Source organism: Typha angustifolia, chromosome 5 (genome assembly GCF_048772165.1).
Source record: "Typha angustifolia cultivar Huaian chromosome 5, ASM4877216v1, whole genome shotgun sequence".
In the NCBI taxonomy this organism is placed as follows: domain Eukaryota; kingdom Viridiplantae; phylum Streptophyta; class Magnoliopsida; order Poales; family Typhaceae; genus Typha; species Typha angustifolia.
In genome coordinates, this window is record NC_133243.1 from 7,246,222 (window position 1) to 7,259,107 (window position 12,886).

The following is a 12,886-nucleotide window of genomic DNA, read 5'->3' on the forward strand; positions in this document are numbered from 1 at the left end:
AACAAATCATCTAGGCATCTTATAATTTGTGCATCAAATTTTTTTAAGGATAACTTTACGCATACTATTTTACTCTAATTTTACTGTTTAGTTGTAAAACGTTACGATTACCTTGAATAAATTTACACAAAAATTTATTTCTAGTTACTAACTATAAATAAGTATGTTAATTATACTAAAAATTAAACCACCGTATAAACGGCGAATACATATGTGGTTACCTCATGACAATTTACATAACGGTAGGTTGGACAATGGATCATAGTTTCGATTTTCGTCATCGAAAGCCTAAACAAACATGCTTGAAACTGCCCAGAATTCAACTGGTCATGCAAATGTAAACTGGCTTACTACGTGCGTAAGCTTTTCTAACTTATGAAACCTCTAAATCTCAACTCCGAAGCCCTCTTCATGACTCGTTCCATAAACGCTGACCAAAGTGCGATGCACGTCTAAATCAAGATATGATATTGGAGGTGAAATTTTCCTTTCGCATTGTTATGTCAGAGAGAAAATTTTAGACCCAAATTTAGCATCAGTTTCTTTTGGCAACAGTGGGAATAAATTGTGAATTAATGTTCCTAATTGTGCTCTTGCAAAAGATTATCTTTTGATACACCTACCAAAGGGAGGAGAAAGTGATTCCAAAGGTATATCAAGTAATAAGTTTATCATAACAACACTAAAAGATAGATATTAGTATGAAAGGAGGAAGAGAAAAGTACTCTAATGACATGAAACTCCCAAGACAGTGGGATCTCTAGTTTTGTCCAAGTGGCTATGCTTGTGGCCGACCAGTATTCCTGTTTCGAAGAACAAAACTCGCCAAAATTGCTATGGAATGATATTAATTTAACCCAACTCGTCTTTGTCGATCCAATTATTTCATAATGTAATGAATACTGCTCACTTTATTACTGCATCTTAGACTCACAATGTGATAGATAAATAATTTGCTAGTCATAAAGAAAGTGTTATTAATAATATCAAACACCCATTGGATGGTAGGATTTTCTCATCACAGCTGTGAGCCACTAATGAACCAGTTTTGTTCTTTTCAAGTTTGTTGCTTTTCATGCATTCCATTACCTTATCTTTGCGAATAGTTAAGTTTAATTTTATGGTTAATATAATGTGCCATGTCAATGATGCAACATACTATAGGCAGGCCATGGACCAAAACTTTGCAATTTTGCTAGGGCATACCCCACTCCAGTTGTTAATTTAAACAAAAAAGAAACAACGCTAGTTTCGTTTGATTTCAATTGTATGGCGTATCCTATAATGTGCCATATCAGTGATGCAACATACTCTAGGTAGGATAAGGACCAAAGCTTTGCAATTTTGCTAGGGCATACCCCACTCCAGTTCTATCCAAAGCCAATGCTAATCTCTTTTAATCTATCTATTCCTCAAAATAGTGGTGATAAAATATGTTTCATTTGTTAAGTAGTTGTCGCTCTACTTTATTATTATAACCTCTGAGAATTAAAATCTTTCTTTAATGTAATATTCAATAATCAAATTTAAACCATCAACATTTTCTCCCACAAAATTTATACATCAAACATTCACAACAACAACACTAAGTTAAGAATGCAAACACAAACTTAAACTCCAATAAACATATATTCATAATTCACCAAAACACATCTTCTGCAGATATAAGGGGGGAAAAAAAAGAAAGGAAGTTTGTATCGTTCTCCTTATTTACTTAAAAAGTAATTCATGTACGAGATAAATATATCATTGCAAATTCCATTGCCTTGCTAGTTGCTACACGAGCGTAGCGCACTGCGACGTCCTCGGGTCCCACATGGCGGGGAGAAGGTACTTCCGCCCGGCCAATCCCACGGCGTTGTAGCTCGCCCCAGTGGTGGAGTCCACCAGCAACTTTCCCGGATATCCCGGGTATGCCCCTGACCCGAAGATCCCCGTGCACGAAGACACCGCCTCCAACGGCGCCTCCGCTGGGCCCTGGAAGTACCCGTCGCCGTACGGGTTCGTCGCCGTCCCGGCCAGTAGGGTTGCAAGGCTAATGATGAGGCCGTCCATTCCGACGTCGCCGTTAGGGGAGACTAACGGCGGGGTCTGGGGCCCGTGGGTGGGCTGGTGGAACGGCCAGGCGCAGTCACCGGGGCATTGGGTGGTGGGGTTACCGACCCAGAGGTAAGTGTACCGCGCCTTCCCGTGGCGGCCGGCCTTGGCGGAGTCGTGGAACCCGCAGCGCGAGAGGCAGAAGTCGTCGACGAGGACGTCCGGGGCGGTGAGGATGGCAGTGATCGCACCGCGGTGAGGAGAAGCGTGCGATGCGAGCTTTAAAAGGGCAGAATCGTTGAGGGACTTGCCGAAAGAAAGGTTCTCATCCCAGATCTGACGGCCGAGGGAGATCCGAGCGCCGCCGTGGGCGTAGAAGGAGGTGGTGCGCCACCAGGATGAAGGGGAAGGGGGAGGAGTGGAGGAAGCGGAGAGGGAGCGGATGAAGTCGGCGACGATCGCACGCTGGGAAGGGGAGAAGCGGCCGTACCAGAGGAGGTTGACGGTGTAGTTACCGGTGAGGAGGGAGCCATTGTGGTAGTTGAGAACGATCGGGTCGGGCTTGACGAGGAAGAGCTTGCGGGGATCAATGGCGAAGGAATGGAGAGGGAGGAGGAGGAGGAGAGGAAGGAGAAGGAGGAGGAGATTTGGCGGCGAATCCATCGAGAGCTCCAAGGTTTTGGTTTTGGTTTGGGGATTACTACTTATAGAAGGCAAGAGTTAGAAGAGAGGGAGAGGGAATTTATATAGGGAGGAGGGAGGTAGGGAGCTAAGGGAGGGAATAAGAGGGTGGGGGAAATAGAAACGGTGGTGCCCACGTCTTTGGATAAATATATATATAGTTGACTATTTCTTCTCCCATCGTATTCGCGACACGGTTATCGGGTTATCGGGTTTAAATCCTCTTGTAAAATGCTATTCGGCTCTATATCAGCTCGTGACACAAGCCATCGAATTGATTAATTTTAGAGTTAATATTTGATGAATTTTATCATCCAAATGTTATATATGCAAAGTCTAAATTCATTAAGATTTAGCTTATACATATAAAAAAAATTAGTCATTTTATAAGTCAATAATAAGCCTACGATTTATAATTTATATAAAAAGAAGGGACAGAAATGCGATAATTTTATCCCAGCGGTTCACTTTAGGAAGACAAATAAGAAAGTATGAATTAGTACATAACTTATCGTACTTTAGATGACATTGGTTTTATTTTTTTTAATTTAAAAAAAAAAAGTTAAAGATGCGGTTGAGGAAAGTCAGACAAATCTGCGTGCATAGCAGTGAACAAAAGGGAGTCTGTCCAATTCCTTTCAAAGCACGTTCTTTTAGGCTCTCTCTTTAAACCTGGGGAGTATCGGATCTACATTAAGATCTGGATCCATTAAGTATAAGACCCAATAACCCTTTACAATTTCCAAAACCGATAACAGGAGCAGGAATAAAGAAGGGATAAGGACGGCAGAGGTGAAATGACTTGACTAGGCTAATCGACATGACATATTAACACTTTCCCCCCTTCCATAATCTTTATTTAGATGTCAACTTCGTGATAGACGTGACAGAGATAACTTATTATTAGACTGCTACAAAATCCATCCCCATCTCATGTCATAATTCCACAGCTGTTACCAATTCCATTTCAAGCAATGTGATGATATCAACCTAGCCAAGTTATTATATCTAAGTTTCCAGTATGTGGAAAATGAAAGTGAGTTGGATCTCATATATTATATAATAAGATAGCGTCAACAAATAACTTTCCGCTTTGTATGATGGGAAAATTTAAATTTAAATTTCAAACAAAGAAAAAGAAAAAGGAGGAAGAAAGCAACAAACTGCCAAAATGTTTGGTGGTTTGCCTCTACGTGTCGGTTCTTTCAAATTACTTGTGCATGAATCTAAAAACTTTGACCGGAATTATTGTACGTGGTGGTCATGAACTTGGTAATACTACTGGCTTTATTATTATTACTATTGGCGTTATTTAATCATATAAGACGTGGTTAGAAATAATAATAATAATAATTCTAGTATTTTTCCCAATCCGACCGGACTTAGTTGATTGAAATTAATACGCGTGACATTGTATGACGTGTCCTTTCAAATTATCACATTTGTCTCGATGTTAGACCATTTGCTAATGATTGGTAGCTCACAATATTAGGTGATATTTTTCCTTTTAATATAATTATTGCAGCTGAGTGGTTGTGTCATATTATGAGATAACATACATTTTATATATGTTTTCTTTTTGAGATTTATATTCGATAAATTATATATCTGAGTAATTTATTTATAGATTTTTTTAATATATAATTAGCCTATAAATTCGTAACTTATAAAAAAAATTAGGTAAAATATTTCCACTATTTTTCTTGGTATTTATTATGGATATATTTACGTTAGAAAAGTCGTCCAAACAGAAGTTTTTTCTATTCCTTCAGATTATTTTAAGAAAAATTTAGTTCCGGCGGAATAGTGTAGGAATTTGGATTATCTAAAGAACCCTTTGATGTACAAATAATAAGGTTTATGAGGGAATTAAACCCGGCCTAGTGAGACGTAGATAATTAGCAGGCAATATAGAAGATAGGCTAAGGGGACCCAGCATGATTAAAGAAGGCACGAGAAGTCTTAATCACCATGATTAAGTTCAAATGATAGCAAATAAAGCACGAGAGACTCGAACAGCTGGAAAGAGCAAAGGAAGCAGAGGAGATCGAGTCCAAGGTCGTGGGTCAAAAAAGCTTGCGACTAGGAGACATGCATTTGAGCACGTGCGAAGAATGATACACTCACGTGCGGATGACATGTCTCTCTTTAATAAGGTTGTCCAATATGTTGTCCATTGAGTTCAAAAGTTGAGTATGTGAAAGGTAAGGCTATCAATTTAGCTAGTAGTTCAAAATTGCTAAAAAAAAATTTGATGTGTTTACTTGTTTAATAAATAATTTTAATTTTAATTTTTTAATTAAAAACACTACATATTTTGTATTTATTGTTATTTATGTTTTATTATATATATATTTATCATATATTTTGTTTATAATGCTTGACAAAGTATTATGATGTCAATTTTCTTCGTATTCGGTTGCCACGAGTTAGAATAACTTTATCGATGCAAAATAAATAAACATAGCTTGTTAAGTTAGACGAGCACAACATGAGATGGAATCAACTTAATATTTTATTTTGATTCATAATACATAGATTATTATAAATTTAAGTGTTGAACTCATACTTACAATCTCGCTACATGTAGGATAAGGGTGTCAAAAACATATCGTGGGCTAGGGTTGAACTCAAAATGAGGCTAGTCAATCTGATATATTGGGCTAGAAAAATTATTGAGGTGAGCTAAGTTAGTACTAGCGTGCTCAAACTCGACTTGATGGGCTCATATAATATATATACTAGTGTTTAGATTCGATGATTAGTACGATGTGTATAAGTAAATAAAAAATCTTAGCGTCTAACATTCGTCTCCCTAAAATTCTCATCGACCAAACCCTTTACCACCAAAATCCTCTCCAAACTCTTTAGAATCTCCTCCCTTGGCTTCATTCGCACATTCGTCTACCTCCACGACCTTACTGTCCCAGATGGAGATGGGGACGGCGACAGTGGTGAACTTGACGATGGGGGAGTGGTAAGGGGATGGCTAGAGGACTATATGGAATAGTTCGCCTCATACTTAGCGTCGTCGAGTTTGCAAACAACACGGTGATCCGGGAGGCAACTAAGGCTCCCTACTAAGGCCTATAAGTATTTCCAACTACGGGATATTGCACCAGACTTATGGTGGTGAAACTTAGAGGGAAACCAGCAGCCATAAAAGGAGTCGTCGAGTTGAGCCAAACTAAGCTGGGTAGCTCGCTCAAGCTCCGACTCGTTTTCACCCTCAAATATAGGATAGCAATAAAAAAAAACTCCAAAACAGTTGCTTAATTCACTTTTCACGGAAAAAGAGAAGGACGAACAAATTAACGAATAACATTAACACCACGCTGTGAAAATATGTACATTGGCGAATCGAGTTCTCCTATACCAAAGTAGAGCAAACGGATGTGGACGGGTCAAACAGGGCTGGAAGTAGGTACTTCCTCCCGTGCAAACCATTCGCGTTGTAGCTGGCTCCCGTGTTCGAGTCCAATAGCAGATCCCCAGCGTACCCCGGGTAGGCCCCCTTCCCGTACACACCCGGGCACGCCGTCGCGGCCTCTAACGGCGCCTCCTTCGGCCCCTGGAAATAGCCGTCGCCGAAAGGATTCGTCACCGTTCCTGCCATCATGCTCGCGAGGTTGATCACCATGCCGTCGACCCCGACGTCGCCGTTAGGCGCCACTAGCGGCGGGCTCTGCGGGCCGTAGATGGGCTGGTGGAAGGGCCACGCGCACTGGCCAGGGCACTGGGTCGCCGAGTTGCCCACCCAGATGTAGGCCGTACCGGTCTTCCGGTTGGATCCGTGCAGGCCACACCGGCTAAGGCAGAAGCCCTCGACCGACACGTCGTCCGCCGTGAAGACCAACTCGATGCCTCCTTTCTTGGGCCGGGCCGTGGATGCCAGCATAGATATCTGGGCCTGGGTAAGGGACTTACCCATAGAGTACTTGTCGTCCGAGACTTGGTTGGCTAATAGGATTTGGGTCGTCACTGGGCCATTCTTCTTGGTCTTGGATAGGTAAAGCTCATCAATGGTGCTCCACCATTGGTACACCGATGGTTTCGCAGCTTTAGGAGTAGTGGAGGTGAGGGAGAGGAGGAAGTCGGAGATGATGGACTTCTGGGTGGGGGTGAAGCGGCCGTACCAAAGGATGGAGATGGGGATGTCTCCACGGAGAACTGGGCCATTGTGGTATGTAAGCAGATTAGGCTGTGGCTGAACCAAAGATGTTAGCTTTCTCGACCCCATGGACGAGTTGGCCAGGCTCAATACCACTACTACCAACAGTAGAAGGGTAGAGTTAGCGAAGTGACAAGAACCCATCTGAGAAATTGAGGGAATAGGAAAGGATTAGATCTTTGAGAGCTACAATGGTTGTTGTGGTGGTTTGTGGTGAGCTAAGGGATGGGTATTTATAGGAAGAGAGAAGAGCTAAGGTGGGGATTGTTCCTCTCAGCTTCCTCTCTATTGTTCTAGAGAGAGGGATGGACACTGGGGAGGCAACTGGATTCTTTGTGTCTGTGTGAGTCTCCATTGCCTGCCGGATACTCGTAGAGAATTTATTAAAGAAAGAGATAGTTGAAGTCAAAGAAGGGTAATGGATAAGGAGGCCGGTTACGTGCATTGAGCCGCCGTTTATGGATGGGGAATTAGAGTGCATGTGATGACGAAAGTTCTTGTGAACAAGGGAAATTATTATGTACAATGGAATGAAGCTGGATTGGATTAAGATTTATTTAATAATGGAGTTTGGGATTAGTTGTTTGATAGTACTATTGTAAACCGTGTTGTCCAGAGGGAATGAGTGAGGATAAGAACGACGCGCCATTGTTTGAGATGCTAACAGGGGGCAGGGGCAGACCACAGGAGTGGCCTCGTATTGTTTGAATAGAACTCAAATAACAATAAAGTAAACATTGAACATCGATTCTCGAATCATCCACTGTTGTAATTTAATGATTGCGCGTTATCGAGATTCATGACAGAGGTTATGGTTTTAATTGTCCTGGTAAATATTACTATTTGATATTTAATAAAGAATTTATTGGAGTGTTATATTTGGATAGTTTAAACTTATTAGTTTCTTAATACATTAATTAGCTCATTGTCTAGTCTAATAGTTTTGAGGCTTGTGATTGATTAAAAAAATAAAATATTATAACTCATCCCAACAGACACGTGGCATCCATATTCTTTCGGTTGTATAGTCATGGTTCTTGACAATAATTATTGGCTACGAGATATTAAAAGAGTGTATATAGATATTACGTTACAAATCTTTGTGATGTATGTAAAATGCCAGAAAAGATTACTAAAATAAATGAGTTGAGGACTCTATACCAATGTTTATTAAAAAAAAATTATACATAACATTTGATTTTCTTTTTAATTTACTTGTATATCTTCCAAAGTTGATATTATATTTATACCTTTCAAATCCCTTATATTTTTATAGATATCTTTAAGAATTAATTATCCATTTATATTTAAATAATTTACAAATAAAAAATAGAAAATATCTTATTCTAATTTTTTTATAAAATCTCTTAGAGACGGTATGTCTATTTTCTTTCTGTTTAATTATTAATAATTAATTTGAAAGATAATTAGGTGTGTATTTATATAAATTTATATATGTGTTTTTAATAAAAAAAACAAAGGATTTTATAAACTATAGCCAATTATTCTATTATAATTAGTCAGCTAATTATTAGCCTCTCTAAAATTATAATTAATTTTATTATTTTAACAATTGCAAGTTAGAAAATTTATGTCTTCCACAGTAGCCTTTGTTGACGAGAAAGAAGAGAGAATCAAATTTAATAATGATTATTTGATGGTATTCCGAGTAGGGCCTCTCTTAAATATATGTTTCAAGAGTTATACAAACAAATAAGAGTTCTATTTTAAATTGAGTGTGTACTCTGCTAACACCATAGTTTAAACCAAATGGGATGGATTCCCACGTTAGTAATTTGTTCATAATTCTGGGGCTCGGTAAGACAATGATTTAGTGAAATCAAACTTTTCAAACGTTGGGAGATAAAAGCCACATTGGCCCCTGTATCAGGTAACATCAATTACTGCATGGGATGGATAAGCAGCTTTAGACCCAATCATTAGGAAAATCCAACTTTTAAACAAAAGATATTAAGTATTAATTTCATCGAACAAATGAAAGAATTACAAACTATATTATCTATTCCTCCCAACAGTTCATCCCTTTCCCTTATCAAACTCGTATACATACATACTACTTTCCCCTCAGTTAACTTCTATCCTACACCAACGTAGAGCAAGCGGACGTTGATGGGTCAAACAGGGCAGGAACAAGATATTTCCTCCCGTGGGCCCCATTCGCGTTGTAGCTCGCTCCCGTGTTCGGGTCCAACAGCAGATCCCCAGCGTAGCCTGGGTAAGCCCCTTTACCGTACACACCCGGGCACGCCGTCGCCGCCTCCAACGGTGCCTCCTTCGGCCCCTGGAAGTAGCCGTTGCCGAACGGATTCGTCACTGTTCCGGCCATCATGCTTGCGAGGTTGATCACCATGCCGTCAACCCCGACGTCGCCGTTAGGGGCCACTAGCGGCGGGCTCTGCGGACCGTAGATGGGCTGGTGGAAGGGCCACGCGCACTGGCCCGGGCACTGGGTCGCCGAGTTGCCGACCCAGATGTACGCGAACCGGCCCGACTTGGTCCGGTTCGACGCCCCGTGGGACCCGCACCGGCTCATGCAGAAGCCCTCCACCGTCACGTCGTCGGCGGTGAGCACAACGTTGATGGCGTCCCGCGGGCCCCCGCGGCTCGCGAGCTTGACGAGCTGCGACTCGGCGAGCGACTTGCCGAGGGAGCACGACTCATCGAGGATCTGGGCGCCGGGGGTGAGGGTAGGCAACCGAACCTTCGAGTGGCTATAGTACTTCGCGGTGGTCTTCCACCAGGTAGACACGGACGGCTCGGGTTGGGAAGTGGGAGCTGGGGACGAGAGGGAGGTGACGAAGTCGGTGAGGATGGCGCGCTGGGAGGCGGTGAACTTACCGTACCAAATGAAGTTCACGGATATGTGGCCAGTGAGCAGAGCTCCTTTGTGGTAGGTAAGGGTGAGGGTTTGGTCATCCACCGGGCCGGTGAGCGGCCTCGCAGCGGAGGAGAAGTGGAGCAGGAAGGAGGAAACTAAGAAGAATGTCACGAGGAAAAGAGGAGAAGCCATAGTTAGAAAAGAGTAGAGAGCTTAGAGGAGAGTGGTGAGTGAGAAGAAGGGGAGCGGTGGGGTTTATATAATGGGAAAGTGAAGAAAGGGGGAGGTAGTAGCTTATAAGTGTTAAGTGACGTGACACAAGAGACAGAGGAGAAGAGGGGGGGACCCATATGGGTGGCTTTAGGGCCCGTAAAGAGTTCGTGCCTGGCCCTTTCAACGGTCACCATACAGCTGGCTCTGCCCTTTTCTTCGTTCCAGCTGTAGTATTCCGCACATCGTTTTACCAAAATGCCCTTTTCCTTTTATTGTCTAGGGGGGAGGCACACGAGTTTTTTATTTATTTTCTGGATCTCTTTTTGCACACACATCCTTTTAAAATCTCCTATTTATTTTTACATCTCTCCAAACATTTAATGTTTCGCACAGATACTAGCTTACTAAATTTTTAACTTCTGTAAAAAAAAAAGAAAAGAAAAGAAAATAAAGCTTTGGAGAGGGAGTAGAGTAGATATTTTCTCCGAAGGAACGGGAAAACACTTGGGAGAGAGAGGGGAGCTCTCTCACATCGAAGGGTATATCGGGAAAGCAAGTTAAAGGAGAGGGTAAAGAGCGGGCTCGACTGTCGAGGTTCTTTAAAAAGTCAGTGAAGTGGAAATACGAACGTTGGAAGAGAGGAGGAGGGGCAAAATGGGAAGACAGCTGGAAGTTCGTAATCTTGAATGGAAGCGGGTGACTTAGCTGGGTGGCGCTGGTTTGGTTCTAGAGGAAGCCCGTGCGTGACAGCTGTTGGCATGCAAGAGGCCGCGCTCCGACGCTCTCGTACGACCTCCACCTCACGATGAACTCGTGGCGTCTCCCGATTTCTTATCCCCCAACCGGCCCCCCCCTCCTACTCAGCCTTGCTGTCCCAAAAGCCAAGAGGGTAAGGTTTACACGTCGGATGATATTAGGGAGCATAATAGATAATTAATTTAATTAATTATATTTCAGATTATCAAGGTCAGTCAGCCATCTCAATAAATGAGGGAAATTTAATGAGAAGAAAAGATGTATGTAAGATATTAGCTTTTTATTTGCGTTAGTTTTCGATTATTCTAACGATTATTACATTACATCCCTCCCCCCCCCCCTGCAGTCTTATCTTCGTTAGTGTACGGGGACATTAATAGACACAGCTAGAATCCAATGATCCTTGACACATATATATATATATATATATATATATATATATATATATATATATATATATATATATATATATATATATAGATGTACTATTGCTCGTACATTGAAAAATTAAAATGGCATTAAGGTGAGGAACAAAGATGATGAGTTCCCAATGCAACAAAGAAAGCCATGCTAGTAGACTGGTAGTTAGCTCAAAGCACTTGATAAATGACTACCTGCATCTTTAAAATAGTGGACTTTTCATGTCACCTTTTTCTCCCTTTCTTATAAATAAAAGTTATGTGTTAATTACGCTTTATCCGTCTATGATTTAGCTTAATTGCACCAAATCACTATCTATTTTCAATTTTAACCAATTAAGTACTTTATGGTCTAAACTATAGTGTAATATTTATTTATTTTTCATTACATTTTATCAATCTAAAGGTCGAATTTTCATATATCTGTTGGATAAAAAGATATAGATGAGTGATAAAATTTTAATATATTTAAAATAATATCAATAAGATTTTAGACGATAAAAATATGATAAATATTTTTTTGTAATCTAAAATTGATAAAAATTATTTTAGATGCATTAGCAGATTTATTTAATTATCTATAATTTTAATTCTAATAAGTATTTTTAAATTTGATCGGTAGATTAGTTAATAATTATAAGAAAAATAATAATTTCAATTAAAATAGTTCATAAAAAAATAAAGCAATACAAATAAACTTACAGGTAGGTAAAATATATTTAGATCGACAATAAAACTTAGGTATCTTTTTTACGACCAATGAGGTTATAAAAATGATGGTTCCACAGTTTAATTAGTTTGTATGAGTAACTCGACTGTGCGATTGGCTCGGAGGATTAGCTAATTAACAACGAAACGATCAAGAGCAATATCTCGGTGTCATTTTATTCAGAGCAATAATTTGGCGATATACACATACAACTTAAACCTTAGACTAGGCAGTTAAGTATATTGGGTAAAACTTGATAATATTTAAGTGTTTTTATATTTCGTGAGAGTTAAACTCGTTGTCTCTCTCATATCTAATTTTTAAGCTCTTAAATTATCAACAAAATAAAATTAAAAAAAAAAAACTCTTTGCCCTCTAGACCTCCATCCTCCTACTGTTATACCTTATACTACTCTTAATAATAATAATAAAAGAAGATTAGCTGGAAAAAGAAGACTTCGCTCTCTCTGCATCTCCAAGGCTCTTTCATGGCATCTTTGTTGTCTAGTGACAGTGGAGCAGGGTGTAGCTTCAAAAGCTGTCACCTTTGAGGACGTGAGTGGTCTGACTAAAGGCTTCGGCGTGTCTCTCGGGTGTCTACTTGCCATTCTCACAAGGAGCATTCATGGCTAATTATACAACATAATTAGGCCCTCTAAACTATTACCATGCATGCACGAGTGACCTTTGATTGATATCTTAACCATTGACTTTAAGAGTTAATTAGATACTTACATCCCGAGTGATGATGATAGATTTGTTTGCAAGATTCTGGGTTATATATTTTTATGCCCATATGTCTCCTCTTAGGATTCATGTTGGAAATCATTAACCTCGAATCATGGAAAGTTGTGTCATTGGTGTTAACTTAGGAGGATGGCAATATCTACTAGTCTACGACTATGGAGGGAAGAATCCAAGAGCATGCATCATAAAGCAAAATTTGTCCTTTGATTGGACCACAATTAAGGGTGCTGTCATATTCACATATCTTCTTCTTCTTGATGATGGAATCTATGGCAAAATTAAGATATCTTCTACATGATATCTATAAGTATAAA

General features: G+C 40.2%; 3 protein-coding genes across 3 annotated transcripts; all 3 read right to left on the reverse strand.

Annotated features, from left to right (window-relative positions):
- Window positions 1-1,590: 1,590 nt before the first annotated feature.
- LOC140760234 (protein EXORDIUM-like 2) lies at window positions 1,591-2,761 on the reverse strand. Its single transcript, XM_073097101.1, has one exon. The coding sequence runs from the start codon at window positions 2,698-2,700 to the stop codon at window positions 1,777-1,779; it is 924 nt and encodes a 307-aa protein (XP_072953202.1). The 5' UTR covers window positions 2,701-2,761; the 3' UTR covers window positions 1,591-1,776.
- A 3,227-nt stretch (window positions 2,762-5,988) lies between these two features.
- On the reverse strand, window positions 5,989-7,291 carry LOC140760219 (protein PHOSPHATE-INDUCED 1-like). Its single transcript, XM_073097079.1, has one exon. It carries the CDS (start codon window positions 7,031-7,033, stop codon window positions 6,089-6,091), a length of 945 nt encoding a protein of 314 aa, XP_072953180.1. The 5' UTR covers window positions 7,034-7,291; the 3' UTR covers window positions 5,989-6,088.
- A 1,538-nt stretch (window positions 7,292-8,829) lies between these two features.
- Window positions 8,830-9,971, reverse strand: LOC140760611 (protein PHOSPHATE-INDUCED 1 homolog). The gene has a single exon (XM_073097638.1). It carries the CDS (start codon window positions 9,918-9,920, stop codon window positions 8,991-8,993), a length of 930 nt encoding a protein of 309 aa, XP_072953739.1. The 5' UTR covers window positions 9,921-9,971; the 3' UTR covers window positions 8,830-8,990.
- Window positions 9,972-12,886: the final 2,915 nt, after the last annotated feature.

Bases quoted from the DNA above. Each gene is read 5' to 3' on its own strand.
- LOC140760219 (XM_073097079.1), bottom strand. From the start codon at position 7,033: ATGGGTTCTTGTCACTTCGCTAACTCTACCCTTCTACTGTTGGTAGTA.
- LOC140760611 (XM_073097638.1), bottom strand. From the start codon at position 9,920: ATGGCTTCTCCTCTTTTCCTCGTGACATTCTTCTTAGTTTCCTCCTTC.
- LOC140760234 (XM_073097101.1), bottom strand. From the start codon at position 2,700: ATGGATTCGCCGCCAAATCTCCTCCTCCTTCTCCTTCCTCTCCTCCTC.